At 48.0% G+C, this 18963-nt stretch overlaps 1 protein-coding gene across 1 annotated transcript; it reads right to left on the bottom strand.

Moving 5' to 3' along the window:
• Positions 1–5905: 5905 nt before the first annotated feature.
• On the bottom strand, positions 5906–11043 carry MSRB1 (methionine sulfoxide reductase B1). The gene is made up of 4 exons (XM_066640820.1): positions 10933–11043; positions 9552–9694; positions 8517–8631; positions 5906–8295 (listed from the first exon to the last, which is right to left on the bottom strand). Exons 1-4 carry the CDS (start codon positions 10985–10987, stop codon positions 8267–8269), a joined length of 342 nt encoding a protein of 113 aa, XP_066496917.1. The 5' UTR covers positions 10988–11043; the 3' UTR covers positions 5906–8266.
• Between the last annotated feature and the right edge of the window lie 7920 nt (positions 11044–18963).

Here is an 18963-nt window from a genome sequence, read left to right as displayed (position 1 = left end):
TGGGAAACAAAAGGAACATGCAGTGAAACCCGTACATTGGATTCCAGGAAGGTTGATTTTAACAAGCTCAGAGAGTTGCTAGGCGGAATCCTAGGGGTTGATGAACTAATGGGAAAAGGGGCTCAAGATGGGTGGGAGCTCTTTAAGAAGCAGCTTCTAGAGGCTCAGGCAGAAACAATTCCTATGAAAAAGGAAGGGGAAGACTCCTCAAAAAACCAGGATGGCTCAACAGGCAACTCAGCAGTGAGTTGAAGATTTAAAAAGACATGTATAGGAAATGGAAGAGGGGACTGATCACCAGGGAGGACAGCCAGACAGCCCAGTCTTGCAGGAGGAGGGTCAGGAATGCTAAAGCTCAGTACGAGCTAAGGCTGGCCAGGGATGTCAAGAATAACAAGAAGACTAAAATACAAAGACAGATGTATGGGAAAATCCCCCGATGGGTGGCGCCATTGGAAGCATGTACCCGACCAAGTTTATTAGAGATAACAAAAATGATTAGATATGAAAATTTAGTGAAGAAAGATGGGAAATTAAAGACAAAAGAAGAATTGTTAAGGCAGCGTGTGGAGATGGACTGGTGGACTCGCCTACAATTAGACTCAAGATTTGGGAGAGACAAACAAGAAGGTTTCTATATGGAACATATTGAATATGGAGCATTTGATAGACTATTTCTAGAAACGAAAAGAAAAAATATATCCAAAAAATGTATATGTTCTTATTGGACTTTGAGATGCAAGAAGAAACAGTAAAGCAATGTATGATAAAATGGGCGCAAAATATAGGCCATAATATCACAATAGATAAATGGGAACAGATCTGGAAGCATAATATAAAATTTACTAGAGCAACAAATTTCAAAGAAGATATGTATAAAATGTTTTATAGATGGTACATGACACAAAAAAATTGGTAAAAATGAAACAGGATATATCAAATAGTTGTTGGAAGTGTAAATGTGTGGAAGTAACGTTTTATCATACGTGGTGGACATGTAAAAAAACACTATTGGAGAATGGTATGTAATTTAATACAAGAGATTGCTGGATTTACTATACCATTGAAACCTGAATTATTTTTGCTCAATATTACTTTAGATGTTATAGATAAAGAAAACGATGTGTACCTAGTTATTACGATTTTAACTGTAGCGAGGATTTTATATGCTAGATATTGGAAGGACGTTAAAATACCAATGAAAAATGAATTAATAGAGAAAATAATGAATGTGGTGGAAATGGACAGACTTTCAGAAGTTTTGGATCACCAACGAAAACCAACACAAATTGAGCAATGGAAACCTTTCTATGCTGCGTTGAAAATGAAGTTTTAGAAATATATGATAGGACGCTTAGATGATTGTACTATATATATATTATATGATATACGAATGATGAATGAAAAATGATATTAAGAAGTAAATTTAGAAGAGGAAATTAAGATTTTTAATGATATATTAATTTTAGTGATATATGAAAATGATATATGATTTCCTGCACTCTTTTTTTTGTGTAGTGAAGTGTGTTATGTTTTTTGTGTTACGTGTGTTTGTTTATATTTGTCTTTGTAAAATATTTTAAAAATAAAAAAAAAGAATAACAAGAAGGGTTTTTTTTTAGATATGCTCAAAGAAAGAGGAAGAGAAATGAGGGGGTGGGATTGCTCCTAGACAAGGATGGTGAATTAGTGTCTGGAAACCAAGAGAAGGCGGAGCTGCTCAACTCCTACTTTGCATCTTTTCTCAGAAGGAGGATTGTGCAAATGTGGGTGCTGGATCCTTGGCTGATGAGGGGATGTGCTTACATCCCCAAAGAGGTAATTAAGAACTGGATGGCACAGGACTGCAATTCAGGATTGACAGAGAACTAGTTAAAAACCACTTACTTGGCCTAAATGTATGCAAGTCATTTGGACCAGATGAACTGCCAGATGAACCAGATGAACCAGTACTCCTTTAGAGTACTAAAGGAACTTGCGGAGATACTTGCAGAGCCTCTGTCAATTATCTTTGAAAAATTCTGAAGGACAGGAGAGGTCCCACTAGACTGGAAGTGGGCTAATGTGGTCCCAATCTTTAAAAAGGGGGGAAAAGAAGACCCAGGAAATTACAGACCTGTCAGTCTGACTTCAATACCAGGGAAGATATTAGAACAAATCATAAAGCACACAGTTTACACACATCTTGACAACGACTCAGTGATCAACAGAAGCCAACATGGATCAGGTTACTAGCTTACTGGACTGTGGGGAAGCAGTAGATGTAATATATCTTGACTTCAGTAAAGCATTGGACGAGGTCACACATCCTAATCAGCAAGTTGGTAAAATACGGGTTCATCAGATGTATTCGCAACTGGTTGGACGGCTGTATACAGAGGGTGTTTGTCAATGGCTCTGCATCAACATGGAGGGTGGTTTTGAGTTTTGAGCCCCAGGGCTCTGTCTTGGGCCCGGTTCTCTTTTAATATCTTCATCAATGACTTGGATGAGGGGATACAAGGGAGCCTCATCAAATTTGCAGATGACACCAAACTGGGAGGAGTAGCAAACACAACAGAAGACAGTAGAAACCTTCAGAAAGACCTGGACAAAATGGAATACTGGGCTGAAATGAATAAGATGAAGTTCAACAGGGATAAATGCAAAGTTCTGCACTTGGGCAAAAACAACCAAAGATGCAGGTATAGAATGGGAGCTACCTGGCTTGGCAGCACTACATGTGAGCAGGATCTTGGAGTTGTGGTGGATCACAGGATGAACATGAGCCAGCAGTGTGATGCGGCTACAAAGAAGGCAAATGCAATTTTAGTATGCATTAACAAAACCGTAGCTTCCAAGTCAGGAGAAGTTGTGGTTCTACTTTACTCTGCACTGGTTAGACCTCACCTGGAGTATTGTGTCCAATTCTGGGCACCCCACTTGAAGAAAGATGCAGCCAAACTGGAGCAGGTCCAGAGGAGAGCAACGAGGATGATCAGGGGGCTGGAGGACAAGCCCTACAAGGAAAGGTGGTGGGAACTTGGCATGTTCAGCCTGGAGAAGAGAAGGCTGAGAGGGGATATGAGAGTTCTCTTCAAATACCTGAAGGGCTGTCATATGGAAGAAGGGAATCATTTATTCTCAGCTGTCTCTGAAAGTAGAACTAGAACCAAAGGGTACAGACTGCAAGAGGAGATTTCAATTAGACATCAGGAAAACATTCCTGACGGTCAGGGCGGTTCGGCAGTGGAACAGATTGCCGAGAGAGGTGGTGGACTCTCCCTCACCAGAGATATTCAAGCAGAGGCTCAACAAGCACCTGTTGGAGATGCTCTAAGACAGGGGTGCTCACACTTTTTTGGCTCGAGAGCTACTTTGAAACCCAGCAAGACCCGGAGATCTACCAGAGTTTTTTTACAATGTTCGCGCCATCATAACATATAACATTTATGTGTACAATGTATGTTGGTGTACCTTGCATAACTGCATGAGCCAATATTGCACAACACAACTTAATTAACTATAAACATTTTTTGTAATTACTTGAGTTTACTTTGATGACTAGCACTGAAGTGAATCAGCCAAGGATGCATAGTCCGGACAGTAGCTGCTGGCAGCCAGCCTCAAGCACACTTCCAAATGTTCATCAGTCATGGTGGAACAGTACTTGGACTTAATGATCTTCATGTAGGAAAAGGCTGACTCACATAAATAAGTGGAGCCCTTCCTGCCTCAGGTGCTCTTATATCCCTGAGGGCCCTATTGCCTTCAAGTGGCTGCAGCTGTGCAGCACGCTCTGCTGGATGCCCAGGCCTTACCCTTAAAGGGGCCACTGCTGACACCACATCTACCTCCTCACCAGATCTTCCTCGATTCCAATACAAGTGGGGGGGGGGAGCAGATCTCTATACAGACCAGTGCAAAAGCAGGGGAAAGGTGTGGGGGAGGGATCTCTATATAGACATCACAGCAAGACCAGTGCAAAACCCCTTGCACACAGAACCAACAGATGGAAGTTGGGGGGGGCAGATCTCCATACATACCAGTGCAAAAACAGGGGAAAGGTGTGGGGGAGGGAAGATATCTATATAGACATCACAGCACGAACAGTGCAAAACCCCTTGCACACAGAACCAACAGATGGAAGTTGGGGGGGGCAGATCTCCATACATACCAGTGCAAAAACAGGGGAAAGGTAAGTCAGCCCCAGTAGAGTCAACGGAGCTCACTTCCAGGGATGCGTGGACAGGAGAGAAGCCTGCCAGCGGCTCCACTCCCAGGGAGGAGCCTGCCAGGTGCTCACTCCCCGGGCTCACAAGCCTGCCAGGGGCTCACTCCCAGGGATGCGTGGACGGGAGAGAAGCCTGCGATCGACTCATTTTGCCTGGCGATCGACCAGTCAATCCCGATTGACGTATTGAGCACCCCTGCTCTAAGAGGATTTCCTGCCTAGGCTAGGGGGTTGGACTATATGACCTATTAGGCCCCTTCCAACTCTATGATTCTATGAACCACTGCCCTACATGTTTGCAACGAACTTGGCACACTCAAGAATGTTTTGCAGACAGAAGAAAGTGCTTGTTCTCTTCAAGAAAATATTCTTTATTATTATGATTATGATTATTATTACAGTCATATTTATGCAAGCACCCAAGCCCTGGTGTTAATCTGAAATGTTACATTCAAAGTTGCATTTTAAATTGCTGATTCTTCCTCTTGTGCCTGCCACAGGAGGCAAAGTGGCCAGAGAAGGAGTCACTGAGTGCAGATTAGCCATTAATACTGGTGGCTGTGAGCTCGATCACATGCATGTGCGGGCATAGAAAAGAATCCAGGAAGTGGGACTTCATCCACAGAGACTCTAAATAAACCTTGTGCTCTTTGGACTTTTATTTTTCAGCAGCTGGCGTGAAATCCCTTTCTTTTTAAAGTGCAAAGTCAAGAACAGTCTTGAAAACATTTGGGGCAGGGTTCTGGGCTAGCAACTATAGTGGGCCATCCTTACCTGCTAGCTTGGCATCTGCAGATTTCAGTATCCATGGATGCTGATCCCATGGCTGGAAGGCCTCCGAAGATCTAATGGATGCAACCGTAAGTCACTTCCAGTATGTGCCAGTGACTTCCAGTCACATCCAGTGGTGTTCTGAGGCCTCCTAACCAGAAATATAAATATCCACAGAAATATGGTATCCAGGGTCCTATAACTGATTGCCCGTGGATACCAGGATCCATTGCGCTGTCATTTGTCACGAGAGGTGAAGGACATTTGAGAGACTGCAGCTCATCTACTTTCAGCATGGAAAAATCAGGTTCTGCAAGTTTTTGGTTCATAAACCTGCAAGATCTGTTTGACCAGAGGCAACTGGGGTGTAAAAGAACCAGGCCTGCGAGGAAGAAAGCCTCTCAAACACTTCCAACTCTCTTTAAAAAATTGTTGTCTTTAGCTCCAATTTACACAATCAGGCAGACATACCAGAGACAACCAGACACTGTGGAGAACAGCCACCATACAGCTGAAACGAAAGATGGCTGTGTAACTCCATCCTGCATCACACACCCCCAGTCTGGCTAGACCGAATGTTTCATCTGACTACACAGTGGAAAAGTAAGCAAAACCAAATACTATCCACAGGGCATTTGTTCCAGGACCGCTCTCCTCCTCCTGGATTCCAAATTCTGCAGATAATGAAATCCACGGGGGAGGGGGGCTACGCAGCACTGCAACTGCTTATCTGGGGGCCATGCCCAATCCTTTGGAGGTTGAACATGACCTCCTCAAATGTCTCATGGATGCAACCGGAAGGCTCGTTCTGCCAGAATTCACCAGGCTGAACCGGAAGTGCCTTCTAGTCATGTCCGGGAGGTCTTTATTTAAATCTGTAGATGCTGACCCTGAAGGTAAGGAGGGCCCACTGTAATGGCAATGGGATTGTCACCAGTGGACACCAAAGACCACGTCTAAACTGCAAACACAAACTTAATTAGCTGTCTTGAGTTCCTGTAAGTGAAACCTGGAAATTGCTCATTGCAAGAAGGTGCTGAGAATTCTCAGATTTGGCCCTGAGAGGGTTGCTCTGGGAGGCAGGACACTGGATAGACAGGCCTTTGGCCTGATCCAGAACTACAGTTCTTGAGAAACCTTGGAATCATGAGGCCTGGAGAGTTGAGCCAACATTCCCTGTGGTGAGGTGATGGGTGTCATTATCCTCCCTTTTCCATATTTTGCAAGGCTTTATGGTGCTTCAAAGCCTCTGAAACATGCTAGGACAAGGGACTGTGTGCCAGGAAATGGCCCCTCTGTTGCCCCACTTTTAGTCCTCTGAAAAAGGTCTAGTCTGCCTCCAAGGTAAAGCTGTCATGTAGCAGTAGCCTGCCCAGTGTCAGTCAGTCAGTCAGTCAAGAATTCCCATTTTGCAAGGGGTCATCCTCCCTGTCCAGGAAGGAAGATCCCTCTGATGCAAAAGGCCAAGTGGAAGGAAAAGTTGCTGATGTAGAGAATGCATAATGAAGCATTATGCACAAGCCCTTTGCGCACAGAGAGGTATTGCTGGTTTCTAAAGCCTGAGCAAGGTGCAACAGGATGCGATCACCTTCATGTAGACTAATTTCACATTTGCAGGAACCAGTCTGTAGATTTAGGACTCACAGGAGTCCTGCAAATGGATAAGGAGCCTGTGTTTCAGATTGGTCTTGACCAGATGGAGATTCAACCATTTCTCAACCAAAAAGAAAAAAAAAAAGTGAGAAAATAATATCTGTTGTGCACACAAATTCAATGACAACTAGGTTGCCAGCTTTTTTCCTTGAAAAAGCTCATGTATCTTAAACAGAGGCCTGATAGGTAGACATTTAGCCTGTGAAGCAGTTCCTGGCAGGGAATTAAAAGCCTGGGGAAGCTTCTTCTGCTGCATATTAATATGACAGGCCATTTTAAAGCACAGGAGCCCTGCCAAAAAAGTAATGCTGACAACCCCAATATGAATTGCCTGGAGCATTTTCTGGGTAGCTCATCTAGACCTTCCTCACCCCTGCTCTCCAAAAAGGGTTTACAAGGAGCAATTCATACCATGATGCTATGCCAGAAATTGCCCCATGGCAATGGGGGTGGAGAGGGAGGGGGCAGCTCTTTGTCACACAGAATGTTTTTCAGATGCCACAAAGACCTGCCTGGGACTAGGACAGGAGGAGACAGAATAGCAGTCAGCAGGAAGGGTAGGAGTGGGCAGGGGGAACAGTCGAGGAAGTCTTGGAAGATGCAATCAGAATGGCTGGAGCACAAAAGCAACCCAAGGGCTTCCTTGTCAAGCAGTGTTCTAAGAGAAACCAGGGCATCCCAGGCAGTGTCAGAGTCAGGACTGGGGCACAATTTTCAGGGGATGCCCCAGTATCCTCAGTAACACTGCAAAGGAACCCAAGGCAGGCTTTTGGAGAACTGTTTCCATTCCTGAGTAATCAACCGTTGAATGCCTCTGGGCCCTCCAGAACCCCTGAGGTCAGGGGTGGTGTGACTCAGAACACCACCAGATGCTCTCTTGGAGCCATGACATCTGTGCGTCCCCACAAAAAAATCCTTACTGTGCTCCTCACTGTGCTGCTGTGAACCCCGGAAGTGCAGGACATTTACAGGGACAGTGCAAAAAAACCCGGCTATCCCACACTCCTGGGTTTCACAGCAGTGCAAAAGCTGTGTTATGGCCACAGAACATACCAACAGTCCACTGGAGGTGCGCAGGCTGATGTGCTACCTCATACTGCCTCCACCTCCAAATGCCCTCCCCCCCCCCCCAGGAAAACAAGTGCCAAGCAGAGGCCTACAAGATTAGGCAGGGAGTTGTGGCATCTGAAACCTACCCTGGACTGAGCACCACTGTGCTGGCTCTGGATCTCCAGGACCAGAGAGGCAGACAGCCTGCTGCTAGAAGACAAGCTCCGCTAGCTGGTCACTGGCATCAACTGGGCCTCAGCTGGGTGAGAAGCAAGAGGGAGGCAGGAGGCGGAGAAATGGAATCAAAACTTGGCTCCTGAAGATCGGAATGGAAGGCATGCGGCAGGAGATGGCAAGTGCTCTAATGAGCAAGGGATGTCCATTTGGGAGGAATGTGTCAGAGTCGGAAAGCATCTCAATTTCCCTCTGCAATCCTCAACCTTCCTCCTGCCAGACCTCCAAATGAAAACCAAGATGTTATCAGAGTCCAAGCCACAGGAGAAGGGCCAGCCAAAGGGTCTCATGTAGCTGGTGGCTGGTCGGGACTCTTGACAGCCAGCTTGACGAGCCACAGCCTGCTTACTCCCCCAGGTCCTTCTGGTTCTTGTCTGGAGAAAGAGAGGGAGAGAGCTGGGTCAGTGGCTGCAGGGGAACCCCTTGGCTCAGACTGCAATTCTGGTTTTCCACTTGGATGATTCTACTTCCCCTCAGTAGAGCCACAAACCCCTTTGCTCCCTGCCAGCATTCTGGGATTCGATGAGCTGAGACCTTCGCCAGCCAGCCAGCCAGAGAGAGAGGGGGAGAGAGCTCAGCTTTGCAAGCAACTCACCTCTCGAGACGAACCTGAGGGAGCTGCTAAAGATTCAGAAGCGAGACTGGCCCTTCTTTGGGCCGTCGTTGAGGAACTCGTGGCCCAGACCATTGCCGCACTTGCCACACGAGACCTAGAAGGGCCAGAGAAGGAGAGCTGTTTTGAAGAAATGGCCCAGATTTATAGCCCATCTCTCCTCATTGTACGGATAGATAGATAGATAGATAGATAGATAGATAGATAGATAGATAGATAGATAGATAGATAGATAGATAGATAGATAGATAGATCGATCGATCGATCGATCGATCACTGTTGGCATCCTTCAGTCTCGGAAGACTATGGTATCACGCTCTGAATAGTGGTTCTGGAACAGTATCGTCTCCAGTGTGCGAAGCCTGGGTAGAGTATAGAGAGGGTATAGAGTATAGAGAGGATAGACTGTTTTCCATGCAGCAAATCCCCCCTCTCCACGTTGCTGAAATGGTCCAATGGAAAGGCAGAGGCCAATACGGTTGGTTCCAGCGGCGTTGCAGGAGTTGCCAGAACGTGACTGTGTTCAGCCATGAACTGCCTCAGGGACTCCGGCTCTGGATTTTGCCTCGAGGTTGACTCCTGAAGCCTTTTCCACAACTGGATGTAGCCACACGGCAGTGGAGGTTTCGGATCAGAGTTTTCCTTCTCTCAGATGAGCTGCCTTCCCAGGCTAACGAGTCCCATCTACCCAGCTGTTTAGTCACCTCTTAAGACAAGTACAGCCAAACTGAGGGCCTATTCTTATCCCCAGCCCCCAGAGAATGGATGGATGGATGGATAGGGTAATACAGTGGGCCCTCATCCACAGGTTTGACATTTGCAGATTTGAGCATCTGTGGGTGCCAAGTGTGCACCTCAGAAAGCCTCCTGGATGTGTGCTGACTGCCACTCTTCAGTGGCGAGGGGAAGGCACTCTGCTCATGTTCAGAGATATGCTGCTCTCTCAGGCACTGAAAACACACACAAGGCCAGGACTCTGGTTAAGGTCAAATCCAGCCAGGACTCCTCTGCACGCACCTTTAGGGCTCCTGGGCGCTCTGGGTACTTGGAGACGCTGTCAGCATGGACGGTTTCAGTAAAAGCTGGCCAGGGGGAAGAGTGGGGGTACTTGGACTTGCTGGAGAAGAGCTCGTAGCCACATTTGGAGCAGATGTAGATGCCTGGGTCAAAAACCAGAGAGCCAAGAATGAGATTGTGGGGAGCCTAAACACAAGCTGGTCATAGTTGTGCACAAATGGTGTAGGCGGGAAGCAAGCCAGCTGGGAGGCAACATCAGTCCAACACCCGAATACCCTGGCAAGTTGATCCTGTCAGCCAGAAACCCCTTAGCTACCTTCTCCGGTGATCCCCGCATTCAAAACCATTTCTTTTCTTCCCTTCTCTGGTCAGATTCTGTTCCTTTTAACTTCCACTCAGGCAGGCAAGCTGCTGCATGAATTCCAGTGGCGTAAGAGCCCAGCTGGATCAGGCCCAAGGTCCATCCAGTCCAGCCTCCTATTTCTCACAGTGATCTGCCAGCTGCCACTGACAAGCCCACAAGTAGGAGAGGAAGGGCTCTCCCTCTCTCCCCACTGCTCTCCTGCAACAGGGATCTGAAGGCAGGCTGCCTTGAACCTGGCGGCAGCCCACAGCCATTATGTTTGGTGCCCGCCACTGGTCCTCCAGGAGTTTGCTCAATCTCCTTTTCCGGCCATCCAAACCGGTGGCCGTCACCACATCTAGTGGCACTGAGTGGTCGAAAAAGTGGATCAGGGCTCTGCAGGGGAAGGTGGTGGTGGTGGCCAACCTCTGCTCACTCGCTCTGGGGACCCTCACAGTGCAGTGGGCCAGGAAAGAGGGAAGACCCCAATCACTCCCTCCCAGGTCATCTGGGAGACCAAAACTACCCTGGGGAGGGGGGTGCCCCAAGAAGCTTCCCCAGAGCCCCGCTTGCTGGAAGGAGGGTTGATCTCTCCCTGCGGAGGCGGAGACCTCCCCCCCAGGGACGCACCTGTGCTAAGAGCCCCCCGGTTCTGTCCTCATGGCATTCAGAAAGGGGGTGCCTTGAGTGGGCATCTTTCAGCCAACGTGGTGCCCAGGCAGGCAGGCAGGCAGGGGAGGAGCAGAAGGCTGCAATCCTCTGCACTCTTCCCTGGGAGTAAGCCCCAGTGAAGCCAGTGGGGCTTACTTCTGAGTAGACCAGCCCCGAACGGTGCTGTAGCTGGGTAGCCAAATGGGCGGGCTCGCCTGCGGCCTCGGGGAATGGACTCCTTGCCCAGCTGGTGCGCCCAGGGCGGTTCTCGGAGAGGAGCCCGCGCCCTGCACCCTGCCACCCGGGACCCCCCCCGCCCCCGCGGGGGAATCGGGGCCCAGCCGGCCGCCCTCCAGCAGCCCTCCTCGGTCCCCGCTGCCCCCTCACCGGCCTCGAAGTGGTTCTGATAAACCTCCCCCCCGGAGAAGGCGCAGAAGGCCATGGCTGCGGCTGCTGCGGGCGCCGGACTCTGCCCCTTACACAACCGGCCGCCCGCCCGCCCGGCCCGGCTCCGCCTCTGGAGCGCGGTCCGCGCGGCCACCTGCAGTGCCAGCGGGGCAGGCGCCAGAGGGCGCTGTGGCGCAAGCGCGGAGGAGGCGGGCGGGGGCCTCGCACCCTTCAGCCCCCCAGATCAGACCTTCCAGTCAGTCCCCGGCGAGGCTCTGAGCAGGACCTGGACCCGTCCAGATGACCTCCAGGCCCCTCCAGCACCAGCCTGCGATGACCCTGGGCCAGAGCCCTGCCCCCTCCTTGCTCCAGCACCCGGATTCTGCCACCGCCAGGGAGGGTCTTCGTAGACCTTCGTAGATCTTCGTAGGATCTTTGGTGGGTGCTGACTGCTGGTGCAGTCATCAAAGAACAGAAGAGGAGCCCTGCTGGCTCAGGCCGAGGCCCCCCTAGCCAGCCAGGTGCCTCCGTTGCCTTTGCCCCCTATGGTTGGCTGGCCCACTGAGATCCACTGCCCCTGAACCTGGAGGCTTCACTTCCTTACAACTTACTGACCAAGCATAAAACCTGACACTTATTGGGTGTGTTTCAAGGGTCCAGCAAATGTCACATAGAAGAGCTTGCATTTCCTGCAACAGCTTTGCCAGGTAGGCCAGCACAGTTATCTTCATTATTGGGGCTGGGGGGAAAGCAGCTGGTCTAAACTGGCACCTTTGTCCCCCTTTGCTCGAATTTCCTTCAAGGAGCTCAACGTGGCATGTCCAGACCTATAAGAACAGCCCCACTGGATCAGGCCATAGGCCCATCTAGTCCAGCTTCCTGTATCTCACAGCGGCCCACCAAATGCCCCAGGGAGCACACCAGATAAAAAGACCTGCAAGGCTTCCTGGGAATTGTAGTTAAGAACATAAGAACAGCCCCACTGGATCAGGCCATAGGCCCATCTAGTCCAGCTTCCTGTATCTCACAGCGGTCCACCAAATGCCCCAGGGAGCACACCAGATAACAAGAGACCTCATCCTGGTGCCCTCCCTTGCATCTGGCATTCTGACATAGCCCATTTCTAAAATCAGGACTCCCCTGGGAGAATCATGGGAGGAAGGAGCTCTCTTGAGCTGTGCCACAGGAAGTGTGTGCCCCACCCTCCAAGGAAAGGGGAGGTGGAACATGCAATGGGAGGACCTGGCCAGGGATAGAAGAGGGTGCAGAGTAAGAGGGTGGGGGCAACAGCCCCCCCTTCTCAGTTCCAAAAACCTCCTGCAGACCAGGGATGGGGTTGGCTGGGCTGAGGCTGAGGGAGCCACCGTGGACATGGCCCAGCCATTCCCAAGGAGGTAAAACTACCCTGAGGCAGTGGAGGGGGGCTGCCCAAAGGTGAGGATCAGCTCCTCCTTGCAGGTCACTTAGAGGCCTCCTGGGGCTGCAGGTAGAACAGGACCTTCTCTGTGGTGGCACTTCACGTGTGAATTGCACCTAATGGCAACCTCTCATCATTCTGATGGCTGCCAAAGAACCACATTTTTAGGTTGCATTTGTGGCTTAATATTTTGTTACACACACACACACACACACACACACACACACACACACACACTTATTTGTTTGTTTGATTTTGACCCCGCCTTTCTCCCCAAAAGGCACCCAAACCCAAGGTGCAGATTAAAAATACATATACAATATTAACTATACATAACTATACATAACATAACTATACATAAACTATAAAATACATAAAACATTATTAAAAGCCAGCCAGTGGCAAACAGCAGCAGAAAACCAGAAGTCATTAAAGCATTGAATAACAGCCCAATCTTATGCACCTGTACTTAGAAGTAAGTCCCATTAGATTCAATGGGGCTTACTCCCAGGAAAGTGTGGATAGGATTGGGCTGTAAGTTAGTAAAAAATTAGTGCACAGCAGTTTGCTACCAGTGTGTGTGCATGTATTCCCCCCTATCTGCAACAATTATAACTGTGTAAAAATTGGAATAAGCTGTTTCCCCCCTACTTTTGTTTCCTTAGCAAAAGGAGCTAAAAGAAGCTTGTTTTATGTAGTAGTAGTAGTAGTAGTAGTAGTAGTAGTAGTAGTAGTAACTTTATTGTCATTGTGCTACAGCACAACAAAATTTATGCACCTTTGAGATACAAGCATAAATACTGTATATACTACAATTCCAACAATCACACTCTACACACTTACCTACACATTCTATACAACATGCATTATAATATAAAAACAGTATAACAGAATGCCCAGGAGTATGGTAATAACTATATCACCTTATTCAACGTAATTATGGCTGTGGGATAAAAACTGTTCAGGAATCGTGTGGTGCTGCTCTAATAGTTCTGTATCGTCTACTCGAAGGCAACAGTTCAAAGAACTTATGAGCTGGATGGAAGGGGTCTCTCAGAATACTATGTGACTGCTGCAGACAGCGAGATGTATAGATGTCCTCCAAAGCTGGTAGATGAAGGCTGATGATGTGTTGCGCGATCTTAATAATTCTCTGCAGAGCTTTTTTGTACCCTGCAGAGCAATTTCCGTACCACACCAAGATATCATAGGTTAGGACACTCTCAATGGTGCAACGATAGTAAGACACAAGCTGCTGCTGTGACAAATTTAACCTCCAAGCTTCCTCAGAAAATATAACCAATTTTGTGCCTTTTTAATCAACATACTGGTGTTAATAGTCCATGAGAGGTCCTCTGTGATGTAAATACCTAGGAATTTGAAACTAGCAACCCTCTCCGCCTCCTCACCATTTATGTATAATGGTGTGTGTACATCCCTCTTTTTCCAGAAGTCAATTATAAGTTCTTTAGTTTTTTTTTTTGATGTTGAGAGATTATTTTCTTTGCACCACAATAACAACTCCTGTACCTCCTTCCTATAAGCAGACTCATCATTCCCACTAACAAGCCCCACCACTGTAGTATCATCTGCAAATTTTATAATTTCATTGATGGGGTACAAATGTGTATACAGGGAATAGAGGAAGGGGCTCAGCACACAGCCTTGGTGAGCTCCTGTATTTAATATCAGAGTGGAAGAATGATAAGAGCCCATCCTAACTGACTGTGGCCTATTTGTCAAAAAGTCCTTTATCCACAGACAAATGTCTTGCTGTATGCCCAAACTAGTCATTTTAAAAAACAGCCTGCTAGGTAGAATGGTGTTAAAAGCAGAACTATAACCCACAAATAACAGCCATACATATGTACCCCGTTGTTCCAAATGACGCAGGACTGCATGTAAAACAATAGAGATGGCATCATCAGTTGACCTATTACTCCTGTATGCAAATTGACAACGATCCAAGGTGGGTGGAAGACCAGACTTAATATGTTTCAACACCAGCCTCTCAAAACACTTCATAATTACCAAAGTTAGAACCACAGGTCAATAATCACTGAGAGAAGCAACTACTGTCTGCTTAGGAACTGGCACTATAATAGATGTCTTCAAGCAAGTAGGGACAGAGCACTGTGAAAGAGAAGCATCAGAGATGTTTCTTATTATTGCTCTTTTTTAATTAAATGAAATGTAATCCACTCTGGGCACCTCCTGATTGAAGGGGTCAGGTGGGATATAAAAACTGTAAATAAATCATATATAAGAATCAATTCACCCCTGCTTTTTATCACAGTTCAACAGCAACAGGGGTTGCAGACATGAGAGGAAGAAGAGAAGCCCAGGTGTGATGATTGTGACCTGTGCCTCTGGTTTTATTTATTTCTAAACAGCTGCAAGACAGAGAGAGAATATTGCGCTGGGTTCCAGTTCCCAGTCGCTGCAACAGTGCCCGTGCTTGGGGAGCATAGGGTACGTGTCCGTTTTTGTTTTTTAACCCCTGAGATGAAAAAGGACTGACTGCCACAAGGGGGATACACTCAGCTGTCCTGAACTGACCCACATTGCAGGCTATGGAGGGGGAGACAAACCACACCCTCTTCAATTGCGATTGGCCCACTCAGCTTCACTCTCCTTGGTAAAGACAGAATGGAGGATGGGGGGCCTGAGCGTGCAGTGCGGAGGGGGCTCCAAAGGCCTTGGGGTGGGTGGGATGGAGTCTAATTTTAGCCTCTTCAATGTTGTGCATATGGAGAAGTAGGTTAGCACTGAGCTCTCTGCATAGGAAACTAGGCCCACATTGTGGTTCAATTGTATCCCTGCAAAATTGGTGTGTGTGTGTGTGTGTGTGTGTGTGTGTGTGTGTGTCAATTCCTTGATCTGGCTGACTCTGCCCTCCCCAGAGAGATTACAGGCAGCCTGCATATGCATTACCCAGGTGTCAAGTGGATTTGTCACCCTTGCTCCGGACATGCAGGGGATGGCATCTCTCAACTGCACCCCTTCCTCCCCCCCTGTGATTGGACTGCAGCAGCAGCAACATCAGCCCCAGCATGAGCTAAGGATGCAGCCCTCACTGCATCCCTGGCAGGGTTCTCTTTGTGCCGACCTGCAGTTCTTTTCTCCTGGCTCCTGGTGCCTGCTTTGGCCAGAGTGGAAGTAGCTGGAGCCGCCGTTCAGCTTAAATTGGGATCAGATCAGGTAGTGATGCAGACAGCCGGCAGCAGCGCAAGCCGCGATGCTCCTGTCGAGACTGGTGGATAATCTTGTGTTCATGGCTTCTCAGCCTCATTGAAAGGAACTGCTTTGGCCCAATGTCCTGGTTCCAGCAGGAAGTGGGGAGTCCTGATCCTGTGCCTGACAGAGAGAAAGAGAGAGAGGAAAAAAGACTGGTAAGCTTGATTGAGAACATGGCAATTTCCAGTTTGTTTTTCATAGTGTGACACTGAGTGCCTGGGACGTGCGGTGTGTAGGCACCACCTACTTAAGGAGCTAACTTTTAGTGGCTGCAATCCTATGCACACTTTCCTGGGAGTGAGTCTCATTGAATTCAATGGACTTTCTTCTGAGTAGTCGCGCATAGGATTGTGCTGTGACTGTTGGTGAGCGTAAAAGGGGTGGTCATCTAATCTGAAATTAGATGGTTAGACACATTGAGGTTTGAAATTCTCATTGGACCTTTGATTGATTGATCAATCAACTAATTTGGTATGTAAGTGGGGAGCTGCAAAGCTTTTCTCACTGAAGGGGGAAAATTCATTTGAAATGATGATCTTTGTAAGTCTGCAATCCTAAATGCACCTTCCTAAGTCCCACTAACATAAAGGGGATTGCTTCTGAGTAGATAGGACAAGGATTGTGCTGTTGGAGAGGTAACCTGTTTGATTGGCGGGAAAGTCCACAGGGCCACAGCTGGCAGCCACTTTACATGTAGATGGTGCCGGGTTCAAATCCCTGCAGGCATCAACAGGCAGGGCTGGGAGAGACTTTCATTGGCTGCTGCCAGCCAGTGCTGACCCGAATGAGATGGTTGGACCGAGGGTTGGACTCAGCTGAAAGCAGCTTCCTATGATCCTAGATGCACAGTCTGCCGGCCCCATAGAATGAAGGAATGAAAATGTCTTCCTTTTCTGTCAAGTGGCTTGCGACAGCCTCTGGCCAGTGGAGGTGGGATCACGTCCCTCTCAGCACCCTGTTTTGAAGAGACTTTGCAGACTTGTTCCCATTCTTCTGACTTTGGAGCAGGGCCTGGTTCAATTCTGCAGTCTTTGCCCTCCAATGTTGGAAGGAAGGTGGTCTGTTGGGCGCATCACCTGCAATTCTTTAGTCAACTGGAATTGGTGCCATCAATTGGTGAGAGGAGACGGCAGTACTGTTTGTGTCCCCTCTGGACCAGCTGCGTGATTCCTAGCCACTTGGAGCACTGAAGCTAAAAACATACCTGTGAAGAATTGCAGCACACCAAAGGAGCTGCGGGCACAAGACGGGTGGAAAGACGTCTCTCCTTGTGAGCCAGTGTGCAAAGGAAGCAATTATCCAGGTTGGGAATTGGTCAAAGAGCAGTCACCACCAGATACCAACGAACTCCCCATCAACTCAGGTGAGTTTTGTAGAGACTTTGAGGCAGAAAGAGGCTTTTCTTCGTGAAATGTCCTTCTCAGGACTGGTCCAAAGGCAGAAAAGAATGATTAGCAGGACTGCACAAAAGCGAAATTGAGGATCTTGTTTTCCTGGCGGCATAAGAGTCAAAATATAGAAATTGTGCATTGAAGACTGTTGGCAATAGTTTCCCCAGAGCAAAAGGCCCACCAATGATTGTCAAACGTGACTAGCTATATCCCTGCAGCAGAGTGCTGTCCCTGTTATGCAGGGGATGGATATAGCGGATAGTGTTGGGAGGGTAGAAAAGAAAATATTTCTTTATCCAGCGTGTAATTAATCTATGGGAGTAGGCTGTCTCTTGAATGCCAGATGCCAGAACAGCAACAGGATGCAGGTATCTTGCTGCCCTGAGTGCTTCCTGAGGCATCTAGTGAGATACAGGAAGCTGGACTAGATGGGCCTTTGGCCTGATCCAGCAGGGCTCTTCTGATGTTCGTAGGTTGTTGTTTTGGCCCTTGGTAACTGCTACCATTGCAGCCTCAATGCTGCTGCTGGCTGTTACTGTGGGTGCAGGCCTGTGGGACAAAGATTGGCTCCAGTGTATGGCTCCAGCAAATCTGTCAGTGGCTCTTATTTATTCATTACTCGATTGAGTAATGCAGTGCTTGTCCACATGCTCAGCACTTTACAAAGAAGAAGCAGACAGCTCACTGCCCCAAAGAACATACAACCTATGCTGCCCCACAACACAATGGACAGGAGAGAGATGGAGGCAGATGTAAACGGGGGAAAGGAGCAATTGTTTCAGTTATGTGTGCTCAGACTTCAGCCTGAAAAGTTTGGAAAATGCTGGATATTTCTTTATCCAGCATGTAATTAATCTGTGGAACTCCTTGCCACAGGACGTGGTGATGATATCTGTCCTAGAAGCTTTACAAGGGAATTGGATGGATTAATGGAGAAAAAATCCATCATAGGTTACAAGCCTATTACGTTGATAGAGTTAACAGAGTTATTACGACTCTGTCACTGAGTCTTATGCTTTTCAACATAACAAGACAGATCCAAGGAGCCTAACAGTCTCACTGTGCAAGTCAGGAAGACAACAGAGGGAGGGGCAAGTGAGCAAAGCAGGTTTGACCCAAAACTGCCTGAAATCCAGACATGTGGCTCACAGCAGTGGCAATGGCCCCTGAAGTACCCAGATTGCCAGGGGAGCTCCATGTATCCCAGTAAGCCTTGCAAATGTCACTTGCCAAGAGCACCAGATCTGCAAGCAGGAAGAGTAATAGCTCACTCTTCCTTCCAAACAATACCAAAGAATGCAAAAGAATGCAGGAGATGGATCAGGTTCAGGGCCCATCCAGTCCAGCTTCCTGCATCTCACAGAGAGAGACCCACCAGATGCCTCAGGGGGCCCACAAGACAACAAGATCCCTGCACCCTGTTGCCGCTCCCTTGCAGTTGGCATTCAGAGAGAGGCTACCTCTAAAACCTGGAGGCTGCATATGCCCATCATGGCATGTAACCTGTGATGGACTTTTCTTCCATCAATCTATCCAATTCCTTTTTCAAGTCATCTAGGCCAGACGCCATCACATCTTGTGGCAAGGAGTTCCACAAGCCCATAACTGAATCAGCAAAAGCCCAATCCCCTTTGAAAGCCATCTAGGCCTGGTGCTATCACACAGTGACTACAGCCACATTGAACACTTCCAAAAGCCCATGTTATAGGGACGGTGCAACTCAGAACACCACCTGATACCATCTAATGCTCCTCTGCTTCTGCACTACAGAACGAAACCAAATCCCTTTCCATGCTCCCTGCTCACTGTTGTGAAACTTGGAAGCTGAACTTCTGGGTCTGACAGCAGTGCGCAAGGAGCGCAGTAAGGAGGGGAATGATCTGCTTCTTGCTCAAGCGCGTGGGAAGCCAATCCTTTCTACTTACTTTAGTAGGAGGCTGGACAGAAGCAGTGGCTGCAGGCTTGGGGTGAAAGGCACACTGAATC

Source organism: Tiliqua scincoides, chromosome 13, assembly GCF_035046505.1.
Source record: "Tiliqua scincoides isolate rTilSci1 chromosome 13, rTilSci1.hap2, whole genome shotgun sequence".
In the NCBI taxonomy this organism is placed as follows: Eukaryota; Metazoa; Chordata; class Lepidosauria; order Squamata; family Scincidae; genus Tiliqua; species Tiliqua scincoides.
The sequence above is the reverse complement of the archived record's forward strand: the minus strand, read 5'-3'. Positions and strand labels throughout refer to the sequence as shown.